Raw genomic sequence first — 26,347 nt, forward strand, 5'->3', positions numbered from 1 at the left:
TATTTACAATGGCGTTTCGGGCTAATAAAATAAAGATAAGTGCAAATTTTTTTGTCATATATCCTTATTAGTGTATTCGTATTGTATAAGTTGTTCTCCAAAGATCGGAGCTACTACTTCACGGGAGCAATGTATGAATCAAAATGGGAAAGAGTATTTGCACTAAGTGCAATACTTTAGTCTAGAAAAAATGAACTTCATTAAGTGCACAAGACATAAATAAAACAAAAACGTCAAAGTGACAATGTATCAAACCAAACAAACGACATGTGAAAAATTAAAACACATAGTTACGCATAATAGGTATGAAATATTATTGCATGTGATGTTTTGAGGATTAGGGCTGTAAATTACCTCAAAATAGTTCGAACTTGCACTAGGTTCTGGTCATGTTTGGTTCAGGGAAGCTCGGCTAGTGATTGAACCAAGTCAAGCCTAATCCGACTCAATTAAAAAAACAAGTCAAGTTTGAACATTAGTATGTTCAGCTCGTAAAGTTGGCAAGCAGCTTGAGATTGTTTTATGAGGCGACTCGAATTAGGCTTGACATCAGCTCAATCATTCAAACCTGACAAGTAAGAGTAAAATACGTGTCTTCAACTCTAGATTAAATGTTTTGTAATAATAATATATATTTTTAATTTCTTATCTGATGCATATTTGGAGGTTCAAGTCAAACTAATTCAATTAGCAAAACGAAGACTTTTTTTTTTTTTTTAAACAATATTATCTGCACTAAAGGTAAGAGAGTGGGCAAAGCCTTATAATGGGCTAACAATAATGTGGTTCAAATTCGCCTTTGGCGAGAATTGAACCTAAAACCTCTTACTTACAAGTGAAGAAAAATATCTCTAAATAGACTAAATTATAGTACTATGTAATAACAAAACAAAAGCTTAAAACAATAGTTTAATATTGTTTTTTCTTTCTTGTGGAATTAGGGGGAAATAGCCGAATAAGACTTCAAGTTGCCGCTCAAAGAACCCTAAAGAGTACTGCAAATTTTGAAAAGCCAAAGTCCATTGGGCGAATTATTCATTGCCAATACTATCATCTACTTCAAAACTTTTTAAGGGTACAAATATTGTAGTAAACTTATGCTCGTATTTGTATAGTAGACTAGTATACAAAACATTATATCTTCCGCTTACTACAATCTACAAAAACTATATCATGATTTTTTATATAGGCCACTGCCAAGTTGTAAAAAAAATTATACAACAAAATCAACTTATTATAAGAAATGGCTCGAAACAATTTGAGCTCGGCATCGGGCTCAAACTTTTAAGCTTGCTTAAGCTTGACTCGTATGTAAGAGTAAGTCAAGTCTAATATAAGCTCGTAAAGAATTAAACAAGTCAAACTTAAACACATTGATATTCGGTTGAGCTCGATTCGTTTATAACCCTTATGAGAGGATGTGTGTATCCTTCGCCATTCTTTATCAGAAAGGGACTCCAATTGTCCCCCGTCCAAAGCAAACGAACGAACTGCATTTAGAGAGATTTTTCAGTGTTACTGGCACACGGGATGGTATATCACGTGTTATTATACAAATGATGAGATATGTGTTAAAAAGTTAATAACTTAAAAAATAAAATTTCTCACCACTTACATAAAAGTACGTTGTGTATCATCTGTATTCCTGTCATAATGAAATTTTTTTCTTGCGTGCCTACCACAATATACTGCCCATTACTGAGAAAGAGTGTGGGCCCAACTTTTGTCCACTCTTGTTTGAAGGGCCTTCCCCTTCCCAATGTAAAAAAAGAAGACGCATGGGGCACTAACAATGACAGGTCTTTTGGCCCATGTGTTGACTTTACACACTTAAATCATGCTTTAAATTGTTTAGTACTACGGTTTAATAGTAATTCTCTTTATTTGTAAATAAGAAGTTTTAAGTTCGATTCTTGTCCAATATGAATTTAAACCACATTATTACTAATCCATTGTGAGGCTAAACTCACCGTCCTCCCCTTAGTATAAATAATATTGTTTGTTAAAAAAAAAAAAAATCATGACTTACTACCTTTTTTTTTCTCTCTCTTTTATATACATGAGTATGAGATCTGAATTCGAAACGTCTCTCAATAAGCGAAGTATTACCAGATTAAGAACTAGTTAATAAAATTTCCAAGTGAGTTTGAAACCGAGAGTGCAATTATATGAAAATGAGGGTGAAAGAAGTACAATCATAGAAGCAGAGACAACCATTCCTTTTATGATCATAGTGATTGAGAGAATATTTGGTACCATGAATTGGTTCGTTCACTTTATGACTCCTTAATGACAAATTTTAATTGATCTTGCTTTAGACAAACTTAAAGAAATGATGGCTACATAAGATACTTCCTTGTCCCCTAATTATTTAATCAATTTAATTTAATTTAATTATATTGATTTAATTTTTCACAAGTGATGTCACTTAATACTACGGTTTTGTAGTATTCTTCTTCACTTATAAGTGAGAGATCTTAATTCAATTATTGCCAAATGAGAATTTGAACTGGATTATTATGGCAAGCTCATTATAAATATTAGTCAATTTCCTCATCCCCTTAGTGTAGATATTATCGATTATTCAAAAAAAGAAAACAATTTCATGCCACTTAGTACTACGGATTAGTGGTATTCCTCTTCACTTGTAAGTGCTAGAGACGAACTTGACTCAAATTATTGCTAGCCTATTGTGAGGTTTAGCACACTCATTCACCTCCTTAGTATAGATAATATCGTTGGTTTAAAAAAAAAAAAAAAAAAACAATTTCACAAGTGATAGTATAGAAAAGAGAAATATCTAGGATTTTAGGTATCCTTTCGGTGGACGAGGGGACATGTTTCATAACTTCTTATCGAGAGCCCCCACTTCCCTATTCTATTCGATCTAGACAAGATATTAAATTCCCTGTCATGGTGCAATAATTTAAAGTGTGAGGTTCCCATGCATGTAGATGTCGAGTTGAAGAACCCACCACTAGTTATCTTTTAACATCATAAACTTAAAGACTTTACGTGCAACCGGTTGTTTGTAAGCGTATGCATAAAAGATAGCAAAGTAGGACTCACTAGTCACAAAACATTTGTTTGCATGAAATTTGTATTTAAAAATGGCTACGTATCATGCGAGCCTCACGCGACTACAATGTGAAATACACACTTCCCGCTACGACATCATAACTTGTAAGTGGGTACCAAAATTTGGGATCTGGATTGTTTGCTCTCTCCATCCCATACCATTCTTATCCCCTTTTATTTATATGATTACGGTTAAGTCACGTCAACATTTTATATTTTTATTACTTTTTATCTTATTATTTCTATAAAAAAATCAATATAAAATATTGACGTGACTTAATCATAACCACAGAATATAGAAGGGAATGAGAAAGCTATAAGATGAAGTGGACAGACAATCCAAGTCGCAGAATTTGTTATAGTGTCTGAACGTTTCATGACTGGTGAACAGATATTAGGTTAGGTTAGGTAACAAGTCATTCTCACAGACTTAAGAGTCAACATAAAATGTCGCACTCGCTTTAATTAATAATGATTAATAATAATTACTTTTGACAAATATAAGCACCCGTTTACCATCATAATCCAAATACAAGCATATGTCATTACTGTTTTACTTTTACCGCACCAAAGTTACTTTTTTTTTTTTGAGCAATCCATACAGTTTACATTAAGGAGGAGAAGAGTGAGTTTAGCCTCACATTAAATTAGTAATAATGTGATTCAAATTCTTCTTTGACGAGAATTGAACTAAAATCTCTCACTTACAAATGAAAATGACTACTACTCGATTGTAGTACCAAGTAGCCCAAAGTTACTATTTTCTCTCTACAATCACTATGGCTTTGCTATATGGTAAAAAAGCAAAAATATTTCTAAGTATATATTGTAGAAACTGTGAAGAGACTATTTTTCTTTATTATATTTTTTAAACCACAAGATGTGACGATTGATAATTGAATTTTATTTATAACGATTTAAAGAATGAATCTAATTTTTAAACGACAATTCATACATTTTACAAAATACGATCTAAAAGAAGGTATATATATATATATAAAAAGAAGGTGTGTATATATATATATATATATACCCTAAATGCATGGGATAGACATGATGTACGATCGCGCAACGTGGACGGTGGATATCAACCAATCTCTCCTTCCCTGCGCTATAAATTGAGGGTCATGGGCTCCCCTGAATACTCATTCAAAACAGAGTTGTGGTTGTCTGCTTTATTGTTATCAAATCAATCAAACTTTCCCTTCTGAATTTGTTTACCTCCAATCCCAAAAATGTCGTCGTGCTGCGGTGGTAAATGTGGTTGCGGGTCCAGCTGCAGCTGCGGCAGTGGCTGCAACGGGTAATCTTTCTAACTTTCTGTTTGTTTCCCGAGAATCTGGAAAAAGAAAATCCCAGAAAATATATCTACTCTGTTTTTGGTTTTTGATTATGCGGGTTCTTATTTCAGGTGTGGGATGGCACCCGATCTGAGCTACATGGAGGGGTCCACCACTGAGACCCTTGTCATGGGAGTTGCTCCTCAGAAGTCGTACGTATCTTATCTCTCAGAAAAATGAAATCCTAAAGTATATTTGAAATTTGTAAATTGCAGATGTTGTGGTTATAATCTTGAAAATACGGAGAAACAGAACTGGATGGACGCTAAACAGACAATAAAAATTATGAAACAACAATAAAAGGGTAAAAAATCGTGACTTTTGTACGGCTTATTGGCTGTTTTGCATGATCCAGTTCTTTTTTTTTAGATTAAAAGTTTGTAACCGGTTCTATTTACGCTAATCGGGCTAACCATTTGTTGATTAATTTGTAAATTGGGCTCTGATTTGCAGGCACTTCGAGGCATCTGAGATGGGAGTTGCTGCTGAGAACGGATGCAAGTGCGGGGACAGCTGCACCTGCAACCCCTGCAAGTGCGGCAAGTGAGTGACAGATGTCACCTTCTGACGAAGCAAGAGAATCGTGGGGCTTCTATGTTTAGCTGTAGTAATCTATGTGTGTCTGGTAATTATGATCCTAATGTACCAAGGTCGTGTTGTTAGAATAAAGTAGCCATGGCTTGCCTTCTGACCTGCAGATCCACTAGGCTAGGATCTGGTGAGGATGATCCTAGGTTATGGCTGCTTGTGTCTGTTTTCTATCATGTGTTGTGTAGAGTTGGATCATGTTGTGTGTGATGAAATGAATGAAAAACTTGCTTTGTTTACTTTAAGTTTTGGAATCGGTTTACTTTTTAGATTCGAACTCTTAGTCGATCTGATGCGATAATTTTTTTTTTTGTTTGGGGTTCAAGAGGAGAGGAACCACCACCCAGTGGTACTTTTACAAAACCATAGTCACTGGTGCCCTCCACCTTCTCAATACTATCGAGCCACAAATCCACTCTCAATCGTTATCGAGGAATTTTTTGCGTATCCTGGACTTAAGGGCAAAAAGTGCCTCATCTGTGGGGATAGCGCAAGTTGTTCGTTTTCTCGATACTATCGAGCCACAAATCCACTCTCAATCGGTTTTTTTTGCGTATCCTGGACTTAAGGGCAAAAAGTGCCCCATCTGCGAGGATAGCGCAAGTTGTTCGTTTTCAAGTTAAGCCTAGTGGAAAAGGATCCTCGCCAGATCTATTTTCTAGAAATCCTATGGATTTCGTGATCATGATTGTTTATCGTACATCGTGCAGTCAGTTTTTGTTAGGTATTATTTATATTTAATTTTAAATTTTAAATTTTGAAATAATTTATGATCTCACGATATACGATGAACGATCATAATCATAGGATTTCTAAGATTTTCAAGGAAAAAAATCTTCCTTTTCCAAGCCCAGTATCCCTATCCCTATCCCTTAACAGGCAATAAAAATTTTATGGTGCTTTGGTGTATACGGTATTTAATATGTGTTAACTGTCAGATTTTAATTTCTCTTTTTGATAAAAAAAATTAATGATTAAAAGACCTGAAAAACCCGATAGTCCAGAATATTATAGAAAATAACTGATTGTACACTACAAACAAGGGTCTGATGAACGCTACACAAATCGACACAAACATGGTCTTTTTAGTCTTTTAAAATCACTTGTGCAATCCAAATCAGTAAGGAATCTGATGGGTCAATGTTACAGAGTCTGCTTCACAAGACTATAAATTACCGTAGGGCTGCCGCCTCTCATCGGGTCAGACCAACGTGCGGTTAGTGGATTAGAATACAAGAGGTTTCCCATGATTTTTGTGAGAGGTGCTTTAGAGTTGGACGTTGTCGGACACCCCTACCCGAGGTCACGCTTACTTGACCTGTAAAATATCTGAGCAGCTGGGTGTTGCCTTTATTTGCTTATCAAGTACCCCTACTGCAGCTTTATTAAACAGGTTGACAATCTGTAGAAAAAAAAATTAATTAGAGCAGATTAGTAATCAATCATTCATCTTTTAATGGGAATTGTAGTGAAACTCTCTTAGGATCACCTGCTTAGTTGAGAGACCTATTTTCTCCAAATCGTTCAGCTGAAACATGCAACATGCAACATCAGAATTACTCATTTAATGCAATTCAAAATTTCTCTGTATCGTTCCAATTTTATCAGATATCACCCGAAGGGACAAGTGTATTTCGAAATTCATCTATGCCTAAACCTTACGAAACTTGCTTACCGATTTTAAAGGGCTTGTTTCTCTGAGCTCAAGTATGTATTCAGCCATTTTGACTCCTATTCCCTGGATGATGATGAACACAAGAAAAAGAAAATTTTAGAAGGCAACAAGTTATTTTAAGAACACGGAGATGCAGTGTTACGATACCAACCCTCAACTCTAGCAGCTCTTCCCTGCAGTTGCGAAAACCAGTCGAAATATTAGGTTCATTTTGTATGATTGAGAGTGCAAAACGCAAGAAACGATGAAGTTTCAAATTGAGGATAAGGATTCTACCTTTTGGCTGTGTTCAAGAAGTCAATATACTCTTGAAGTAGGAACTTCTGCACAATTATTAAAAACAAAAAACATAGATGAAAACTCACATTATTGAAGCGCTAAGACTTATCGATTTGTATGTAATGAATGTACCTTTAAGTTTGATCCGCAAGCAGTGAATTTATCAAGTGGGGTGCCTGTTATTTGGAACATGTTTTTCGTGCAGGTCGCTAAAGAGGGAGTTTTCGGAGTGCAATCTCCATTAGTGACTAGAGGTTCATTGAGGGGCTTTTGATTTATATTGGTGTTGATTGGGGAGAGAGCTTTTCTCAAGGAACTTCCCGGCGAGTTTCCCTCCTGGTTTGATGGCTCACCTACGCATATATACAATGAAATATTGCAAATATTCAATTTGTTTAGATTGTTTGAAACTTTGAAGTAGCATGGTAAGTAATAAATCCATACAGAGTGGAAATGTACCATGTAAACTTGTATTTGATTTGAATATGGATCCACCACCTCCAGCATTGCCCTCTTGTTTCTTATCCTTAGCGGCGAATTGCAGGTTCTGGAAGCAATTCTAACTCATAAATACACATCAAACACAAGATAAACGAACTCAGAAAAAACTTAGCAGCTTCTCATCCTCAAGTGGAGCTGCAAAACTCGAACTTTCAAATAATATGCCATTTTATGAATTGTCTTAAAAAACAAAGTTTCACATTACATAGTTCTTAGTAAGAATAAGAATGTATCGAATACGCTATAACGTAGTTCTAACTTTATCATTTCCATCCATTCTAACTTTATCATTTCCATCCATGTACTCGCTAAAATTTAGTAATTACCTCTAGATTAGAATCAACCACACTTTCATTGTCAAATATGTTCCTCATAGGCATAGTGATTTTCCTGCAAAAAAAATTTAACAATCAGACAAAAGTGCCTAGTGCATAGCATGAAGATATACAATTCAACTAGTTACCAGTTGTTGTACCTTTCTTTTGCAGTACAGGCACTTCTGTTTGTATTAACCTTGGATTTCATAGAACTGAGGTTGATGTTGGGTTTCTTGACATTGGCAATAGAAGAACTAGGAGTTTTCCCCAACAAGGGAGAACTGAATGCTTCAATTCGTCGTGCACTCTTCGTCTTTCCTCTTGATTCAAGCCAAGCACGAAGTTTGGCTTCCATGTCAACTTTAACCTTCGGTGTCTCTTGCTTGTGAGCTGAAGGAACAAAGTTGGTAATGTGGCGTGACCGAGCTGCCAAGCTGACAGTATGAACAGACTCTTGGTATTCTCCTGGATTCTATTATCAAAGAAAATTGTTTCCAATATAAGTTCCAAAATAATAATAATAATAATAACAGGCCAGATGAAAGAACTTCTATTCAAACGCGAATTCAAACTACTTACCAAGCAAGTAATCATCAAAGCCTGACTCATCCCACCTAATGAGTCTTGCAAAATACGAGTCAATTTACTCTCTCTATAGGGCACTCGGGATAAGTTGTTGTTCAGTGCATAAATGACATTCGATAATGCAAACAAGGACTGGTTAATCTTCGCACTCTCTTGGAGACGAATCCCTTCGTTGAAAGTTCTTCTATTGTCTTCATTGCCTGGGTGAAATACACATGTAGATTAAATAAAAGAAAGACAGACCATAAACAAATCTAATTTCCAATTGATTTTTACTTACGTAAGCTACAGGAAAAAGGTTAGAAGTAAGAAAAGACCTGCTAGATCTATGAGATTCAACTTCCCAGTAACGAAATCCCCAGAACCATCATCATGAGGAGTGGAAACGGTGATCACAAGGACCCCATGGCTTCTACTAGAGACATCATTGAGACCCGTATGGGCAGTTTTCCGCCTCTGAATCCCACAAGAAAAGGCCTCGTAAAACTCAGACATGGACTTTACAGGCACCCGAGAAAGTCCCCTGAGATGAATCTGCCCATCTTTGTCATCCAAAACTGTAATTTCCTTGGCTTTGATCTCTAACAGGTCATAACACCTGTCCATATAGACCTCATAGTATGAAAGCTCAACTGAGCTTCCTGTGCTCTGGCACATAGACAGGATTTTGGACATGGCCAGCGGCATTAGACCCGGCATCTCATCCGTTCCCTGGAACATAAATCACATGCTGAAATTAAGCATTACAGAAGGAAATGCTTCAGAACAACAAGCTGCATTTAGTTACTCAAACCTATCATAATTCAGAATTTTCATTTCTTTTCGGGGATAATTACAGATAAAGTTCAGCAATCATTGATCCTAATGCATTTAAGTTTCATAGGCAGAATTATCCGGATTAATGCAATTACTAAAGTTTCATATGTGGGCAGACGTTGGTGTAGCCACATTGGGTAGAGCGGATGTGGTCCCCCTCCCCGCAATTTAATTAGTTTAAAAAATAAAATAGAACATCGATTATATAAAAAGAAAAGATTTTTTTTTTTCATATTTCTGGATAATTCAAATTCAAAATTGATTTTTTACCAAAAGAAGCAAAAAAATTCAAACCTGCATAGTGTAAGTCTTTCCACTTCCAGTAGCTCCGTAGGCAAACACCGTCGCATTGCAGCCATGAAAGAGTCCCGGAATCAAAGGGCACACTTCTCTACTGAAGATCCGGCCAACATTGTTGTCCTCTTGGGCAAAGAAGGAGTCCAACCGATAGCACTCGTTTCGGCTACACCCCGAAATGAAAAATCAGCACCCACCATCAAAACCCAGCTTCCCAAATAAAAAAAACCCAAAAATATGCTTCCAATTTATCTGACTGACAATCAGGAAAATTCATCACCTTGTATCTTTATCTTTGAGATAAACAACCACTTCTTCGGCAGAGGAATCGGATTCTTGTTCGACGACAGAGGCGCACGGCGTCTGATCTCCGTTACCTGCAGCGATCTCTCGGAGAAGAAAAGGGCGCACCCGCACGATGACTCTGACCTTCGAAATTGAATTGGGGTTCGCGGATTTGGCTGGAGTTTCAGAAGTACTGTCAAGAAATCGACCAACCTCCATTGGAACAAAGGAAAGAGCTCAGCTTGGATTTCGAGAGAGAGAGAGAGAGAATTGGGGAATTGCAGAACGGTCTGTAACTGAAAGATGAAGACTTTGAGGGAAGAGGAGGTTTGAAACTATTAGTCGAACGTTGGGCCTTTTTCAGTTTGAATATTTGGATTAGGGTGCGTACTTGGCCGGTGGGCCTCGTCTGTGGTGGGGCCTATTTCTTACTTTTGACAAATGTTTGCCGTTTGGAAACTGCTTTGACAGGATAAGACGATTTACAAAGGAAATGTCAAATTATAACAGTTAAATTACGATTGATGATTGACGTGACAATTTAAGGTTTTACTAACAGAATTGTCAAATGTTATTTTCTTATTAATATAAAGCTTTAAATGGTTGTATTTATTAAAAAAATTGTTGAAACAAAATTTCTATTGGTTGAAATATTAGTAGAATAAGGGACTTACTACTAAAATTAATTTAAAAAAGTTCGACATTGATGTCAAATTTGACTCATAATAAAAAAAAAACTTTCAAATCTAGTTAGCAAATAACATTTTAATTAGAATGTTTTTATTTTTTTATTTTTTTTAATTTTTAAAATAAGGTTAGAAATGCTTTTGATTATTTAAAAATGCATTCAAAGCAATCACAAATAAAATGAGTTCTTGTGTTTTGACTGTCGAACGTGGTTTGTACCGGCGTAGAGTTAAGTAACATCTAAATATAGGAATTCTATTTCTTTGTGAGCAAGTCAAACAGTCCACTTAATTCAACTATCGGACACAAAAAATCCTGTCTGAATGGTTGTATGGCTCTATTGGTTTAGCCGACCGCAAGTTATAATTTCCTCCCAAATAGGAGCAATTATATTGTACACCCGAACGTAAACTTCATTAGTCCAACCCATCCACACACAGAGGCAGAGCTAGTCCCAACTCATGTCGTATAAGGGAGGCGTACAACATAAGCAGTATGGTCATCATTTTTACATGAAAATTACTTCCATCGATTTCGAATCTCAAAAGCTAAGTGAAAAGTTACTTTGTATCGTTAACACCACAGGTTTTTGGTTTGTCTATGGGCTCTCTCCGTGGACCCACAACTTGTGAGACATAGCCGCATACCACTGGCAGAGGCCCAAATGGCCGCATGGTCAGAATTTCAATTACCCAAAAGTTTGATGACCTGTCAGCAAGGCGGCGTAAATATGTGAAGGGTTTAAGATGGGCCGTAATTGGATATGCGTTAAACCCTAAACCCCCAAAATTCTGGGAAATTGAACGAAGACGAAGATGGAGAAGGGCATGCTGTCCGCAGACTTGGAGGGTCTTCCCGAAGAAGACAAGCACAGAATGGCCACCTTGATCGACCAACTCCAGATTCGAGACAGGTTTTCTGATTTTTCTTTTTTTTTTTTTTTTTGGAATGCAGTGTTTTTGTTTTTTTTTCTATTTTCCTGAAAATATTGAATTTATTCTCAGTAATTTGTAATTAGTGAGGCATGTTCTTGCTGTTGTGCATGATAGATTGAAGTTTTAGAAAAATACCCACAAAATCATTGTTAGCAGGAAAGTTGGAATTAGGATGTGATTCAAATGTATATCTTCAGCTCGGCTCATGGTTTTGATGGTGAGCTGGGCCAAACCGAACCATGCCCGCCCCTGCTGATTTCTGTGAATTTTGTTGAAAATGTAGTCTGAGGATGTACAATTCATTGGTGGAGAGATGCTTTACCGACTGCGTGGACACCTTTCAGCGCAAATCGCTGACGAAGCAAGAGGATACGTGTGTTCGTAGGTGTGCTGAGAAGTTCCTAAAGCACTCGATGCGCGTTGGCATGAGGTTTGCAGAGCTTAATCAAGGAGCAGCTACTCAAGAGTGAGCTAAGCTCTATGTATGAATCATTTTTGGTATGGAAGTCTTGAAAACCGTTCGAATTGGTTTATGGAAGTTGCAATTTGTTTAGCATTGGTTCTTGAATTATGTTTCTTACACTGAATATATTTGTACCTTTTCAAAGAAGAAATATTGTTCGTGGGGTTTTACAGTTAAGCTGGAATTAGACATGACTTAGTATGATTTACGATTTTTCCTTTTTTACTGCGTATCATATCGGATTATCTGGTGTGGTAAAATGTCAAGTGAATTTACAATGAGAAAAAGTGACTAACTGGGTTTGTGTTATTAGCTTGATTAGCTTGCTTTTCAGGAAAGGAAAATACTTGGTTTTGTACTTCTCATTCATGTTTACAATTAAATCTCTGTTTGATGCGTGCAGAAACTATTTCCTGTGTGCAGTTTATGAGTCAAATTTGTATACGTGTTAAGCTGTGATTGACAGTTGAGAAGGAATGGCTCATTTACCTATATAGAAACTTAGATCGTGTGGTTTTGTTAATCGATAAAGTCCCCAACTGAGAAAAAATTGAGTATGCGATTTGGAACTGATAGATCCTGATGCATCCTCTTATTCTTGATACCCAGATCCTTTTTTACCTTTTTAAGTTAGAACTTGACTTTGGTTGGCAGTGATCTCGATAGTGAGCCAACAAAGAGATTTAGATTATTTGAGAAGAGAATTGGTTGGTAAATCATTGACTTCTGAGCTTCTTCTCCTTTGTGCTAAAGATGATAAAGATTACGATATGATTGTGAAAGTCTCTGGAGGACTAGAATAGGTAAACTTGAAGGGAGAGTACCAAACAGTAGACCTGTAAATGGGTCGGGTTTACAGTGACTGAAGGAGTTACTAGTTAGTCTCCTGGTCGTGGAGGTCCCTGCTTGACCTTGATGAGCAATCAGGCAGAAATGTGTTAAAGGATAAGTATGATATCTGCCCAGTGTTGGACGCATTATGTAAGGAAGAAGGTGGTTGTTTGTAAACATTCCAAATGATGCTTTGTGGGGAAGCACTAGGATAGAAAGCTGTCAAACGCTTCTGGTTTGGAGTTCAAAAAAATTACATGGAGGTGACAAAAAAATCACTAGGAGAATGTGTTTCTATAGAAAAATCACTTTTGAATTTAAAGCACTTTTAAATTTTTGCTAAACATTCAAAAGTCTGGAGAGGCTTCTTTGGTGTCTATGAGTGGCTTGGATACCATAAATCGTTAGATTCAATGAATGCTAAATGAAGATTGGATGCCCGCTTACATTTTTTTTTTTCTTTCGAAAGATGGATAAGCTATGGTGAAAACTTATCTCGACCAATTCTTTTATTTTTGTAGGGATTAAGAGAGATCTGTTTCATATCTAATCCATCGTTTGCTGCACTTGAACAAAAAATGTAAATGACATCTGTTTTTTCATTCAATATCCATTAAAATTAGTGAGTTGTCCTATTTGAGGCAATCCTAAACGCAGGCAGATTTTCTGCCCTCTCACTTCCCATGCCCTCTTGTTTTGTGTGGTCACGTTAAGCCATGTCAATATTTTATATTGTTTTTTTTTTTTATAGAGATAATAGGACAAAAAAGAATAGCAATATAAAATGTTGATGTAGCTTAACCGTAACCACACAAACAAAAAGGCACAAGAAGTGGGAGGGTAGAGGTAGAAAGGCACAGGAAGTGGGAGGGCAGAGAATCTACCTCCATCCTAAACACTGCTTTTTATGGTTTCCAAAAACAAAAGAAAAACCCCCTTTTTATATGTATATCTTAATTTGCCTTAATTTTATTCACCCCTTTTTATATGCATATCTTAATTCGTCTTAATTTCATTCAATTCAAAAGTTGTAATATAAAAGGTGTGTTCAATTGTAAGTGACTCTTTACCACAGTAGCTAAGAGAAGTTGAGTTCTTGCATGTCGGTATGGTTTTGAATTCCATCATTGATGGTTAATCTAATATTTAATTTAACAAAATTTATCGTTTGACAAAAAAAAAAAATTGTAAAAAAAATTAAAGATACGTCTTGTTGAGAGTTTTTCTCGCCAACCAACGGTCCAGATCCACAAGATCAATACAATCACCCGGATAAAAACACCATCTCCACCGTCCAACGTCACCCATGATATGACGTTCCAGCCAACATTAATAATTTAATACCCTAAACCGCAATTTAATAATTAAAATGTCCCCTTCCAAACCACGAACCACGAACGCTTTTATTCCCCAATCCAACGGTCCATAAGTCCCCGCGCAACCAACGCCCCCATCCAACCGCTCCAAACCCAGTTCAACATTAACAGAGGGCCTCAGAGTGCCGTTTGAGGTTCAAACTTTGGGTTAACGTTCTCAACGCGCCGTCATCCGCCGTTAACCGATAGGGTTTCCTAAACCTCGCAAAAGCCCAAATCTCCTTCGGTAACGGTAATTAACGGAGACGTCGGTGCATATATATTCGTTTTAAAAATTTCTAAACTTTTTTTTGTAAGTATTTATATTATTTCCTCTACCCTCTGTCTCTTTCTCTCTCTTCGTTTCAACGGGCGAGGATTTTTCGAAACCAAAAAGCTCTCCTCTTTCTTTCATGTTTCAGAGAAGAAGGGTTCTGAAAATTCTATTGGGTTTAATCGATGAGCTCTAATTCAATTCCCGCCACTTCTTCGCAAGCAGAGGTATAACTCTCTTACTTTTTTCAGAAAAATTGTTTTGTGTTTTCGAAAACTCTCGTTCTTGTTTTTGTGTTTTTGCTTTTCAATGGTTTTGCTGGGTTCGATCGAATTTTCACGATTTCTTAGACTTCAAGTTGCTTGGATTTGTGTTGGGTTTTCGATAAAAGCCCTCGAATTGTGTTTAATTTGCAGTTTTTTGATCTGAAGACGAGTTTTTAAGATCCGGGTCTTGCTTGTCTGGGTCTATGGCGGTAGGGTTTTGGAGATTTTGGAGTGAAGTTGAGGTCATTTTTGGGGTTTTAGGTGTTTTCGATCTGGTTTAGGGGTTTCTGGTGGAGGGTTTTGTTTTGTATTTTTTTTTTTTTTTTTTTTTTGGTATCTATTTATTGATAGGGATATTGGATTTTGGAGATTATTTATAGGAGGAGATGGCTGGGGCAAAATTAGAGGAGTGTTGCCTTGAGAATAAGCAATCCACGGCTGCATCAAGCTCGTCTGTATCCCAAGGCAGTGGCAGTGGCAGTGGCAGTGCTATTATCAAGTCCCCAGGGGCTTGCAGCCCAGCATCTGCTTCTCCAACTCAACGGTACCTTCCCTCAATGCTTGACAGCTTTGATTTCGTTACAACTGTAGCGATGTTCTCTATTTGAAAACCCTTCTTTTCATTAGCAGGTTCAGATTATGATTTCGGTGTTAATTTTTAGTTCCATGCATCTGCTTTTAGACATTATATAGTTTCCAATGGATATTTGTATCCTTACCGGATCAGAAATCGCTATGCTAGTGTAATATTCCGTTTGACCAATTTGGATAGCTTATAATTGTCATCGACAGTGTTGTGGTAGTGAATTGACATATTGGTTTTGGTCTTTCAGGAGGACTAGTGGTCCTATTAGGCGAGCCAAAGGTGGTTGGACTCCACAAGAGGTCAGCATTCATTTTGTATTTATGTTCACTTGTTTGTATTATCAGCCAGAAGCATGAATGGTTTTCGTGTTTGTTACTGAACTTACTGGCGGGAGAGGTTCATAATTTTCAGTCATTAAATAATTAAAACTCTTAATGCCTGAAAAAGTCGCTTCTTTTAGACTAACTGGTTGTATTACTTATTTTATCAGCACTATCTCCCATTTTCATATGTTGTTGCTATGATACATGTCGCTTCTGTTTTCTTAGTCGCAACCCTTTTTGGGGCATGTTTCTAATTTTCGATAAATGTTGGATTGCCACAGGATGAGACATTACGGGTTGCTGTTGCAGCTTTTAAAGGGAAGAGTTGGAAGAAAATAGGTGTGTCTCTCTCTTGAGTATTGTTTCTGATTTATGTTGCTGGTTTTCAAGGCACAAATGCAGCTTTTGGTTAGATTTTGTGTAGTTACATCTTTCAATAGCTATGGTGCTTTTAGGTGGCAGTGATTCTGCTCAGCAAATGTTCTTGACTAGTCTTTTAAATAGTAGAGATCTTGATAAATTAAAAGAAATCCAGTTTTGGTTGAACGCTAAGAATATATATTCAGAGCTCTGAAAATTCTAAGCAAGCACGTCATAGATGTCCCAAGAGGTTGAAACGAGTTACTTTTCATTCAATTGCCTGATTATATATTATACCTATGTTGTTAATTTTCTGCTGTACCAACATACAGGCAACCAATATAATATATGAATTTTAAATAATGTGTATGCAGCTGAATTTTTTCCTGATAGATCGGAAGTGCAATGTCTGCATCGATGGCAGAAGGTTCTTAATCCAGAACTTGTTAAAGGACCCTGGACTCAAGAGGTTGGAACCTGATATCATATTTTCTTAATATGTTCTTACAGTGTAGGTTTGAGCATTCAACTTTGTCTAACTCAACTTTCTCCTTACTCGTTTTATTTGTAGGAGGATGATAAAATAATTGAACTGGTAGCAAAGTATGGACCTACAAAATGGTCGTTGATAGCAAAGTCTTTGCCTGGTCGTATAGGGAAACAATGCCGAGAGAGGTAACCTCCATAAGCTTTTAATTATGTTTGACACCATCGCCCTATGGTTATTATTAAGATCTGATGTTATTGTCATATATGATCTGGAAATCTTGACCACTGTAATGCTGACCTGATTGATCATGTTTTCCTCAAAATGTTTTGCTCTGGAATTAACAATTATGCCATTTATTACTTATATAATTTTGTATAATGCTGATGCTTTATACATTTTAATGTTATTCATTCCATGGCATGTATCTTACAACTAATTTGTTCAGGAAACGAAAACAAATCATTTGGGTAGTGGATATGCTTGTAACCCAGTTTTTCTCCCTTCAGGTGGCACAATCACTTGAATCCTGATATAAAGAAGGAGGCTTGGACATTGGAGGAGGAATTAGCTCTTATGAATGCCCACCAGAAGCATGGGAACAAGTGGGCCGAAATAGCGAAGGTTTTACCTGGAAGGTATCTTTCTGGTTTGATTTGTTATTTATAAATGACATTAAGGTGCAAATTAGAGCAGCACTACAGAGATGTAGCCAATTTCAAAGACTACCGCTAATATGTAACATCAAGAACTTTTGAACAGTGGTCTTACAAGTTACATCTAATTTTTGGTTAAAACATTGTGAGAAATGCCAATTTCAGTGACGGATGATATTGTAATGCCGCCTGGAAACGACTGGTACCAAAGAAATTGATTTTTAAATAAAAATATCATCTTATAACTTGGAAACCACTGTTACCAAGTTCATTTTATTTTGTTGTGTGTATGCAGTGCTTACTAAGCCAAATGTTGTATTTAACTTTGTGTTTGCAGGACAGATAACGCAATAAAGAATCATTGGAATAGTTCCTTGAAGAAAAAACTTGAGTTCTATTTGGCTACTGGGAAACTTCCACCACCTCCGAAGTATGGCACCAAAGAGACAAGAACCAGTGCAACTAAAAAATTACTTGTTTGTTCAACTAAAGGATCGGATTCAACTGCTCAAACATCATCTGGAAATGCAGACATGTTTAAGCTAGATGAAGATGGAAAGGATCAGTTTGAGTCTGCCGCCCCACCTCAGGATATGGGTGCTTCACCAAGTGTTCATCCAAATGAATCTGCAGATTCTGAAGGTGTAGAATGTAAACTGAGATTATCCTTTATGGATCTTAGCTGCTCTAACTCAGACTCAGGGCCAAAGTTTGAGAATTTCAGAGTAAACAGAAAGCCTCAGATTGAGAATTCTGTCATTAACAGCCAGGCAGAGTTGGAGAATTGTGTATTTAACAATCAATTGGACGAAGACAGAGTTAAGACAACATCTGTGCCAGTTGAAACTCCAGGATATGGTTCTTTGTACTATGAGCCGCCACCACCAGAAAGTTGTGCCCAATTCGATTCAGGTTTTTCAAACATGCATCACTTGCAGTATGATTACACCTCTAGTCCAAATTTATCACCTATAAGTTTCTTCACTCCTCCTTCTGCGAATGGCAGTGGTTTATGTAATCAAAGCCCTGAATCAATTTTGAAAATCGCTGCTAAGACCTTCCCCAATACTCCTTCCATTTTGCGAAAGAGAAAGACCATTGGCCAAGAACAATTGCCTGGTAATAAAGTTGCGATAGTGGATCACGAATCGGGGATGGTGGATTGTGAATCAGTCAGGGAACAGGAGAGACACAAAAACAGTGCAGAAGTTTCTGGGTCTCAAGATGGAAGTTCATGCGAGAGTCCAACTAATAATGGTATCAGTACAATTGGGTCTAATGGCAAGGCTTTTAATGCATCTCCGCCATACCGGTTAAGAGCCAGGAGGACTGCTGTTTTCAAGTCCGTGGAGAAACAGCTGGAGTTTACATGTGACAGAGTATGATGCTAATTCTAAGTCCGTGGAATTATCTGCAAATGGCAGCTCTGCTGTTATCAAAGACTCAACACATCCAACAAAAATGGGAGTGACCTAGGGCATGCACTGTAAGTTTCAGCTTTTGTTATAATTGTTCTCGAACTTATTTGTCTCTGATCTATCTTCATAAACTATTATCATCAAACTAAATCTTACAACCTTTGGTGTCGTCCTTTGTATAAGTAGTTATAGGATTCACACTTGGTCAACTGTTTTTCTATTTTATTTTTGAAACTTGATCTGACAAAGAAAACTGTCAAGCTCTAAATGCAAGATCTCTATATGACATAGAATTGCTTAGTCAAGTAGTGAATTATGATCGTAGATTATCTGGCCTTTCGATTTTATCGTATCGTTATATTTCTAATTACACACCTTACGAGGTATAGATTATACATACATGCATAGGTGACAACCTTGCAGAAGTAATTGATAGATTTTTGGTTTTCTGATAGAGGAATCAAAGTTGTCATTCCTTTCATTTTGTATTGAATCAGTTAATCATTTCGGAAATATATGCGGAAATCTGTAATATTCTTTTGTTTCCATAAGCAATAAGTAAGCTCGTTAAAGAACTACTGTATTGAAACAGTTAATCAGTCTGGAAATATATGCAGAAATCTGTAATATTCTTTTGTTTCCATAAGCGATAAGTAAGCTGGTTAAAGAGCTATTGTCTTTGCAATCCTTGTTGTTTTCTCATTGTATCCACTCTAAATATACCCTTACTCTTTAGCCCTTTTGTTTCGTGAATGTGTTTCTGATTTGATCTCCCTCTGTTTCAATTCAGGGACAAAGAGGGGCGATTCTTTTGACGTTGGCTGACACTGTTGAACTGGTGATATTTCCAAGTCTACAGAGCTTCTGAACAGAGTGATACATCGATTTATCCGACCATTCTCTGGTCTCACATCTTCAATGCCTTACAAGTCATTAACTTGCAAATACACCCCTTGTTATTAGTTACACGAGAGCGGTTTTTCGGCACTCCTACTTGACAAAATACAGTGGGCAGGGGCTTCTTTTATGTGTAGAAATAAAAATGATAGGCCTCAAATACTTGTGAAAATATATTGATTATATCAGGATTGTACAGAAAACCCCTCATCAAGGGAGCCATGATGCTTCATGCTTGAAGAATTTCTTAATGAAAGCCTAGCTCCTGTCATTCTTTACCAATATTTACAGTAACTAATCTTTTATATTTAGTGGTCAAAGTACACTCTTGGAAATCTTAGGCTCTTTATTGCGCCAATTATTTTTTATTTAGGGTCCTGTTTGATATCCATTTATTTGTTGACCAATTAAAATTTAATTTGCAGTTTTCATATAATAATAATTGAAAACAATAGTAGAAAAATACAGTGTGAACGTGTCGTTGTCTGACGTTGACCTCACGTACGGCGGCCCTCTTTCCTCTCAATGTGCTTATGTCAAGCCGTACATTACTCGCATGGAGAATGCTCTTGCTTTGCTACCTTATCTTTTTCTAAGAGTCTATGAAGTGGAAGAAATCTCACTAACCTTCTCACTTTATAAATTGCTTCTTCTTCGTTTTGTCTTGATGGTATATCGTAAGAGGTAGAAAATAGTGAATGTGTGTATTTGCTTTTGATTTAGGGCTACATTGGCGTCGGACCTAAGTTTATGTCCTTTTGAACCCACTATAAATTTCTCATTAAAAAATAAAAAAAATATTATGAACCTCCATATTTAATCCTTTTGAACCCACATTGATGCCCGACCTAAGTTTATGTCCTTTTGAACCCACTATAAATTCCTCAATAAAAAAAATTACGGACCTCCATATTTAATCCATGATGCTTTATTCGAAGATTGTACTATTTGATCATTAAAGAAATGCTACGTTTCGACTTGAAAAATAAAATAAAATGTTACATCAGTTGGTCATACCACAAATACGCTTTTTTTTTTTAGCAGGTAGTGTTGAAACTTCTTTTTGGTTAAAAGGCAAATACAATCGACAACTAAAAGCTCTTATTAACATTGGCACATTCGACATATAACTAATAGTTGAGATGTAATGGGATTACAGGTGGCATTTGTTGATTGGTTAAGGAGAGATGTAGAGGATTGCCACATAGGCAAGTTGGTTAGAATTGTTGGGATATAACTGTAATAATCTATTGTAACGATTCATTCAATACAATCAATCTTTCTTCTTCTTCCACTGCACGATTCTCTCTCTTGCTTTCTTGCTTTCTTAGTTTTTCAAAGATTTCTCTCTTTTACTCAGTTTTGTTAAGATGGTATCGAGCCAGTGATTTTCTGTGAGTTACGATTCAGATTTGTTGGGTTCTTTGTTTAAAGATTCAAGTTTTTCTTCTGGGTTTTTCTCTGACGATTGGAATTCTTTGGCAACTGGGTAATTTTTTGGCGGTGATTGGGAATTTTCTGGTGATTGGTGATTGCGATTCAATGGGTGATCTCATCGATTTCTGCTGGTATGCATCTTCAATGGAGTTAGTCGAAATTACAGGTTCTTGTTTGTTTTCTAAGGATTCTACAGTGTTTCATATCTTCTTGATGACTTGTTGAGGATTTTTGATGCAATTGAGTAGTTTGTAGTTTGCATTTCTGATTACTTTGCTGCGATTTGCTTATGAAATTGTGAGGCCAATGCCAATATTAGTAGTTTAACAAATTGATTTGTACAAAGTAATTTTGAGAAGGCCAATGCCATTTACTTTGCAAGAATCATAGAAGGCCAATGCTAGTGATTCAAGAAGTTCTTTAGTTGAAGAATTAGTTCAAAGTTGATTTCTTGGTTAAAAGTTGATTCCTTGTGTAAAGATTGTTACAGATTGTTTAAAGATTTGTCAAAGATTGTTTCTTGGAGTTGATTAGATATGGCTTCTTCTTCTTCGTTTGTGAAAGTTGAAGGACTGTTGGGAATGTTGACTATCAAGTTGAGTGATCACAATTATGCTAAGTGGTCATTTCAGTTTAGGTCTGTGCTTAAAGGGTATAAACTGTTTGATCATTGATGGGTCTGCAAATTGTCCACCAAAGTTTGTGGGGAGTGCTAAAACTGGAGTTACCAAAGAAGTGTCTATAGCTTTTCAAGATTGGGAAACTACATATTTGTCTTTGTTAAGTTTGCTAATAGCTACATTGACTGATGATGCTATTGAGCATGTAATTGGGTGCAAGAATGTTGCTGAAGCATGGGCTAATCTTGAAGATAGGTATGCTTCGGTATCCAAGGCAGGTGTTAATCATCTGAAAACTAAACTACATACAGTGCAAAAAGGTGGTGATTCTATGGATAAGTATCTGTTAAGGATTAAGTCTATAAGGGACCAATTAATTGCTGCTGGAGAATACATATTAGATACTGATGTCATGATTGCTGAGCTTGCTGGTTTACCAAAAGAATATGCCACCATAAGAACTGTGATCCTTGCAAGAGAGTCCACTATTACCATGAAAGAATTCAAGGCACTGTTATTAGGGGCTGAAAGGGAAAATGATGTGGTTTTAAGTTCTTTAACACAGAATATGGCTGCTTTGTATATGCATAGCAATAATGCTGGTTCAAGTTCTCATTACAGTAATGGAGCATCAAGTTCTAATTCTTTTGCAAGTGATCCATCTTGTACTGGGGGTGTTATCACTTCTAGTCCACTATCACAACAAGGGTCATTCTTGTCACAATTTCAAATGGGGCACCCTGCATATTTTCCATATCAGAATACACTTGGTACTAATGCTAGATTTGTTGGTAATATGGATCCTTTACCTGATACTTTCAGACAGCCTGAATCTTCATCAACGTTTAATGGAGGACAACAGAGAGGTTTCAATGGAGGACAATCAAGAGGTAATAGTAATTACAGGTCAGGGTACAAAGGCAAAGGATTTAATACTTACAGGAGTAACAATGGTTGGAATGGTAATACTGAATCACGAGTTACACTGCATCCTGAATGTTAGATTTGTTAAAGAAGAGAGCATACTGCTCCTAATTGCTTTTATAGGAACTCTCAAGGTACTTCACAACATTTAAATACTAAGTGTCAGATTTGTGGAAAAAGGGGACATTCTGCACTAGAGTGCTATCATCGGGGCAATTATTCATATCAGCCATCTGGATCGCCTACTTCTCTTGCTTCTGTGAATCAAGGTCAACCTCATTTGATCCAACAACCATAACACTTTGTTGCTCATTATTCTTATCAAGTACCAACCTCTGCAACTCATGTCATTCAACAAAATATGCCTATACATGATTTGTCTTATCAAGTATAACCTGCAATGCAAGGAATGGCTGCTCAAGCTTCTTCATCATCCTATAATGCTGCAACTTGGATTATGGACACAGAAGCTTCACATCACATGACCTCTGATCTTGCTAGTCTACATCAAGTTTCTCCATTTGAAGGTTCAGAGAAAATTAAGATTGGCAATGGTTAAGGTTTGCCAATTCAAAATATTGGTTCTACAATTCTCAAAACACCATATAATTCTATAATTTTGAAGAATGTGCTACATGTTCCATCAATTGCTGTCAATCTTATGTCTGTAAAACAATTGTGTAAAGATAATAGATGTTGGTTTATCTGTGATGACACATATTTCTTTGTGCAGGACAAGGTGACAAGGGAGATCTTGTACAAAGGAAGAAGTAGGCCTTAAGAATTGTTTCAGATTCCTGTGTCATCGTGGAAGGCTCCAAGTGGATTCATTGGGCAGTTAGTCAGATCTTCTCTATGGCGTCAGAGGTTCGGGCATCCTACAAATGAAGTCCTGGTAGTTATGTTAGCTAAGTCTAATATTCCTATGTCAACAGCTAATAAGCATGCAATGTGCACTGATTGTATTCATGGAAAAATTACTAGAAAACCTTTCTCCAATGATGCTTCTAGGTCTGTTTTACCTTTTGATAGGATACATTCTGATGTTTGGGGACCTTCTTCTGTAAAATCCATAGAGGGATATAGGTTTTATGTTGTATTTGTTGATGATTGTACTCGGTACATATGGATTTTCCCACTTTATAATAAATCAGAAGTGTTCTCATTGTTTGTCAAGTTCTATAAATATGTTGAAGTACAATTTGGAGCTCATATTAAGTGTTTACAATCAGATGGAGGTGGAGAGTTTCTAAGTAATCATTTCAAGGAATTTATGCAGTCAAAAGGAATGGTTCACATAATTTCATGCCCCTACACTCCTCAACAAAATGGTTTTGTTGAAAGGAGGCATCGACATATAGTTGAAACAACAATAACATTGATGAATGCTATTGGTTTATCTCAAGAATTCTGGTTTCATTCGTGTGCACATGTTGTGTATTTGATTAATATGATGGCTTGTAAAGCTTTACACATGAACTCAACTTTCTTTTGCTTGTATGATAAACATCCATCACTTCAAGATTTGAAAGTATATGGATCTGCAATCTATCCCTATTTGAGACATTATAATGACAGCAAATTTCAGCCAAGAACTTCAGTATCATATTTTTAGGATATGCTTCAGGTTATAAAGGGGCTATATGTTATAACTTGCAGACACATAAATTGATTCTTTCTAGGCATATTCTTCATGATGAATCTGTTTTTCTAGCAAAATGTCAATCCTCTATATTGTTAGGAAGCACTAATGTACAGAGTTCAGTACATTCATCTCCAATTATAGTTCAGCTAAGAGTTCCCAATGTACACGATAGTAGAAGGAATGAAACAGTTCAATCAATTTCTGAGGATACTTCAATACTGGCAGCATCAGATAATTCTTCTGCATTATTTGATAGTTCACAAGCTCCACCAAATACACAGGAATCTGAACCACTGCCATCACACTCACCTACTCTTGTACAAGATCTGCATCTACCCTTGTTGCCTGTCCTCGATCCAACTAATGAAGTTTCAAAAACACACTCTATGAGTACCAGACTCCAAACTTCTCAATCTACAACTAATGAAGTTTCAAAAACACACTCTATGAGTACCAGACTACAAACTGGAACAATTCAGAGGAAAGATTACACTGCATTTCATGCAAATTTATCCGAGTTACAGTCTCTAAAGATTGATGATGGTTCTATGTGTTACGGTGGTTTTTCCTTTCTGGCTGAAATTGTTGATTATGAAGAACCAAAGAATTTTAAAGCAGCTGCAAGCAATTCGAATTGGCAGCAAGCTATGCAGGATGAGTTTGATGCTCTTAAAGAGCAAGGGACATGGACACTTATACCTCAACCTCATGATAGAACAATCATTGGGAGTAAGTGGGTTTACAAGTTGAAGAAAAATCTAGATGGCAGCATATCCATATACAAGGCACGACTGGTTGCACAAGGGTATACACAAGAACATGAGTTAGATTACTCTAAGACATTTAGTCCCGTAGTAAGGCATACCACAGTGAGGTTAATCCTTGCTCTAGCTACAAGTCACAAGTGGGAGCTTAGACAGTTAGACATTAAGAATGCCTTTTTACATGGAGAATTGCAAGAGGAAATCTACATGAAACAACCACAAGGTTTTGTAGAGCCAAAAACTCCATATTATGTATGTAAGCTTGTCAAATCCTAGTATGGACTTAAACAAGCTCCACGAGCTTGGAATTCAAAATTCATAGGTGTGTTACCATCTCTGGGGTTCATAGTTTCACAAGCTGATACCAGTCTCTTTGTTAAAACAGATGGTAACGATATAGTTTCACAAGCTGATACCAGTCTCTTTGTTAAAACAGATGGTAACAATATAGTCATTCTACTTGTATATGTTGATGATATCATCCTCACAGGTTCAAACATCTCCAAAGTTCAGGCTGTGATTAATGCACTTGGTGAAATTTTTGATTTGAAAGACATGGGGAAGTTGACTTATTTCTTGGGGTTGCAAATCCAATACAGAGCTAATGGTGATATGTTCATTAGTCAAGCTAAATATGCTAAAGAACTTATTAAAAAGGCAGGAATGGAAAGTTGTAAGCCAGCACCAACACCTTCAAAGCCACATACACAATTATTAATGTTTGAGGGTCAACCTTTGCTTGATCCAAGTCTTTACAGGAGCATTGTTGGTGCTCTTCAATATTTGACATTCACTAGGCCTGATATTGCCTATTCTATGAATGTTGTATGTCAGTATGTGACCAATCCAACTGATGCACACATGTTCTTAGTTAAAAGGATACTCAGATACCTTCAAGGGACAATATAGTGTGGTATTACATATTTTTCAGCTTTGGATACACAAATTTCAGCTTATTCTGATGCTGATTGGGCTGCAGATATCAATACACGAAGATCAATCATTGGATATGTGGTATATGTTGGCCTTAATCCTACATCGTGGCAATCTAAGAAATAGTCATCAGCATCCAGGAGCTTCACAGAAGCTGAATATAAAGCTTTAGCAAACTGTGCTGCAGATGTGTGTTGGATAAGGTTAATAATGAAAGATTTGCATGAGTTCTTGGTTGCCCATCTAGCTTTACATTGTGACAATCTCTAACATTGGCACTCAGCACCAATCCAGTCTTCCATTCAAGGATAAAACACCTTGATACAGATTATTATTTCGTTCGTGAGAGAGTGCAAAAGAAGGATATCATTGTTAACTATATATCCATAGACAACCAGGTTGCTAATGTGCTCATTAAAGGTTTGCATAGTCCTACATTTGTCAAGCATTGTATCAATCTCAATGTTGGACACCCCAACTAAGATTGAGGGGAGGGGGGGTAATAGCTGAGATGTAATGGGATTACAGGTGGCATTTGTTGATTGGTTAAGGAGAGATGCTGAGGATTGCCATATAGGCAAGTCAGTTAGAATTGTTGGAATATAACTGTAATAATTTGTTGTAACGATTCATTCAATACAATCAATCTTTCTTCTTCTTCTTCCGCTGCATGATTCTCTCTAGCTTTCTTAGTTTTTCAAAGATTTCTCTTTTTTACTCAGTTT

The 26,347-nt window shown here is 36.6% G+C and overlaps 3 protein-coding genes and 1 pseudogene across 3 annotated transcripts; 3 read left to right on the plus strand and 1 right to left on the minus strand.

The window, feature by feature from the left end:
- Positions 1-4,221: 4,221 nt before the first annotated feature.
- On the plus strand, positions 4,222-5,251 carry LOC137721703 (metallothionein-like protein type 2). Its single transcript, XM_068460729.1, has 3 exons — positions 4,222-4,381; positions 4,490-4,570; positions 4,872-5,251. Exons 1-3 carry the CDS (start codon positions 4,314-4,316, stop codon positions 4,963-4,965), a joined length of 243 nt encoding a protein of 80 aa, XP_068316830.1. The 5' UTR covers positions 4,222-4,313; the 3' UTR covers positions 4,966-5,251.
- A 751-nt stretch (positions 5,252-6,002) lies between these two features.
- LOC137723630 (kinesin-like protein KIN-10B) lies at positions 6,003-10,071 on the minus strand. The gene is made up of 13 exons (XM_068462826.1): positions 9,757-10,071; positions 9,474-9,642; positions 8,681-9,074; positions 8,358-8,563; positions 7,937-8,250; positions 7,788-7,851; positions 7,420-7,507; positions 7,093-7,313; positions 6,958-7,004; positions 6,833-6,854; positions 6,682-6,744; positions 6,496-6,534; positions 6,003-6,408 (listed from the first exon to the last, which is right to left on the minus strand). The coding sequence occupies exons 1-13, from the start codon at positions 9,978-9,980 to the stop codon at positions 6,316-6,318; spliced, it is 1,944 nt and encodes a 647-aa protein (XP_068318927.1). The 5' UTR covers positions 9,981-10,071; the 3' UTR covers positions 6,003-6,315.
- Positions 10,072-11,204: 1,133 nt separating this feature from the next.
- Positions 11,205-12,066, plus strand: LOC137723787 (mitochondrial import inner membrane translocase subunit Tim9-like). Its single transcript, XM_068462977.1, has 2 exons — positions 11,205-11,361; positions 11,667-12,066. Exons 1-2 carry the CDS (start codon positions 11,264-11,266, stop codon positions 11,851-11,853), a joined length of 285 nt encoding a protein of 94 aa, XP_068319078.1. The 5' UTR covers positions 11,205-11,263; the 3' UTR covers positions 11,854-12,066.
- A 2,307-nt stretch (positions 12,067-14,373) lies between these two features.
- Positions 14,374-18,460, plus strand: LOC137723077 (transcription factor MYB3R-3-like; annotated as a pseudogene).
- The last annotated feature ends 7,887 nt before the right edge of the window (positions 18,461-26,347 follow it).

This window comes from Pyrus communis, chromosome 17, assembly GCF_963583255.1.
Source record: "Pyrus communis chromosome 17, drPyrComm1.1, whole genome shotgun sequence".
Classification (NCBI taxonomy): Eukaryota; Viridiplantae; Streptophyta; class Magnoliopsida; order Rosales; family Rosaceae; genus Pyrus; species Pyrus communis.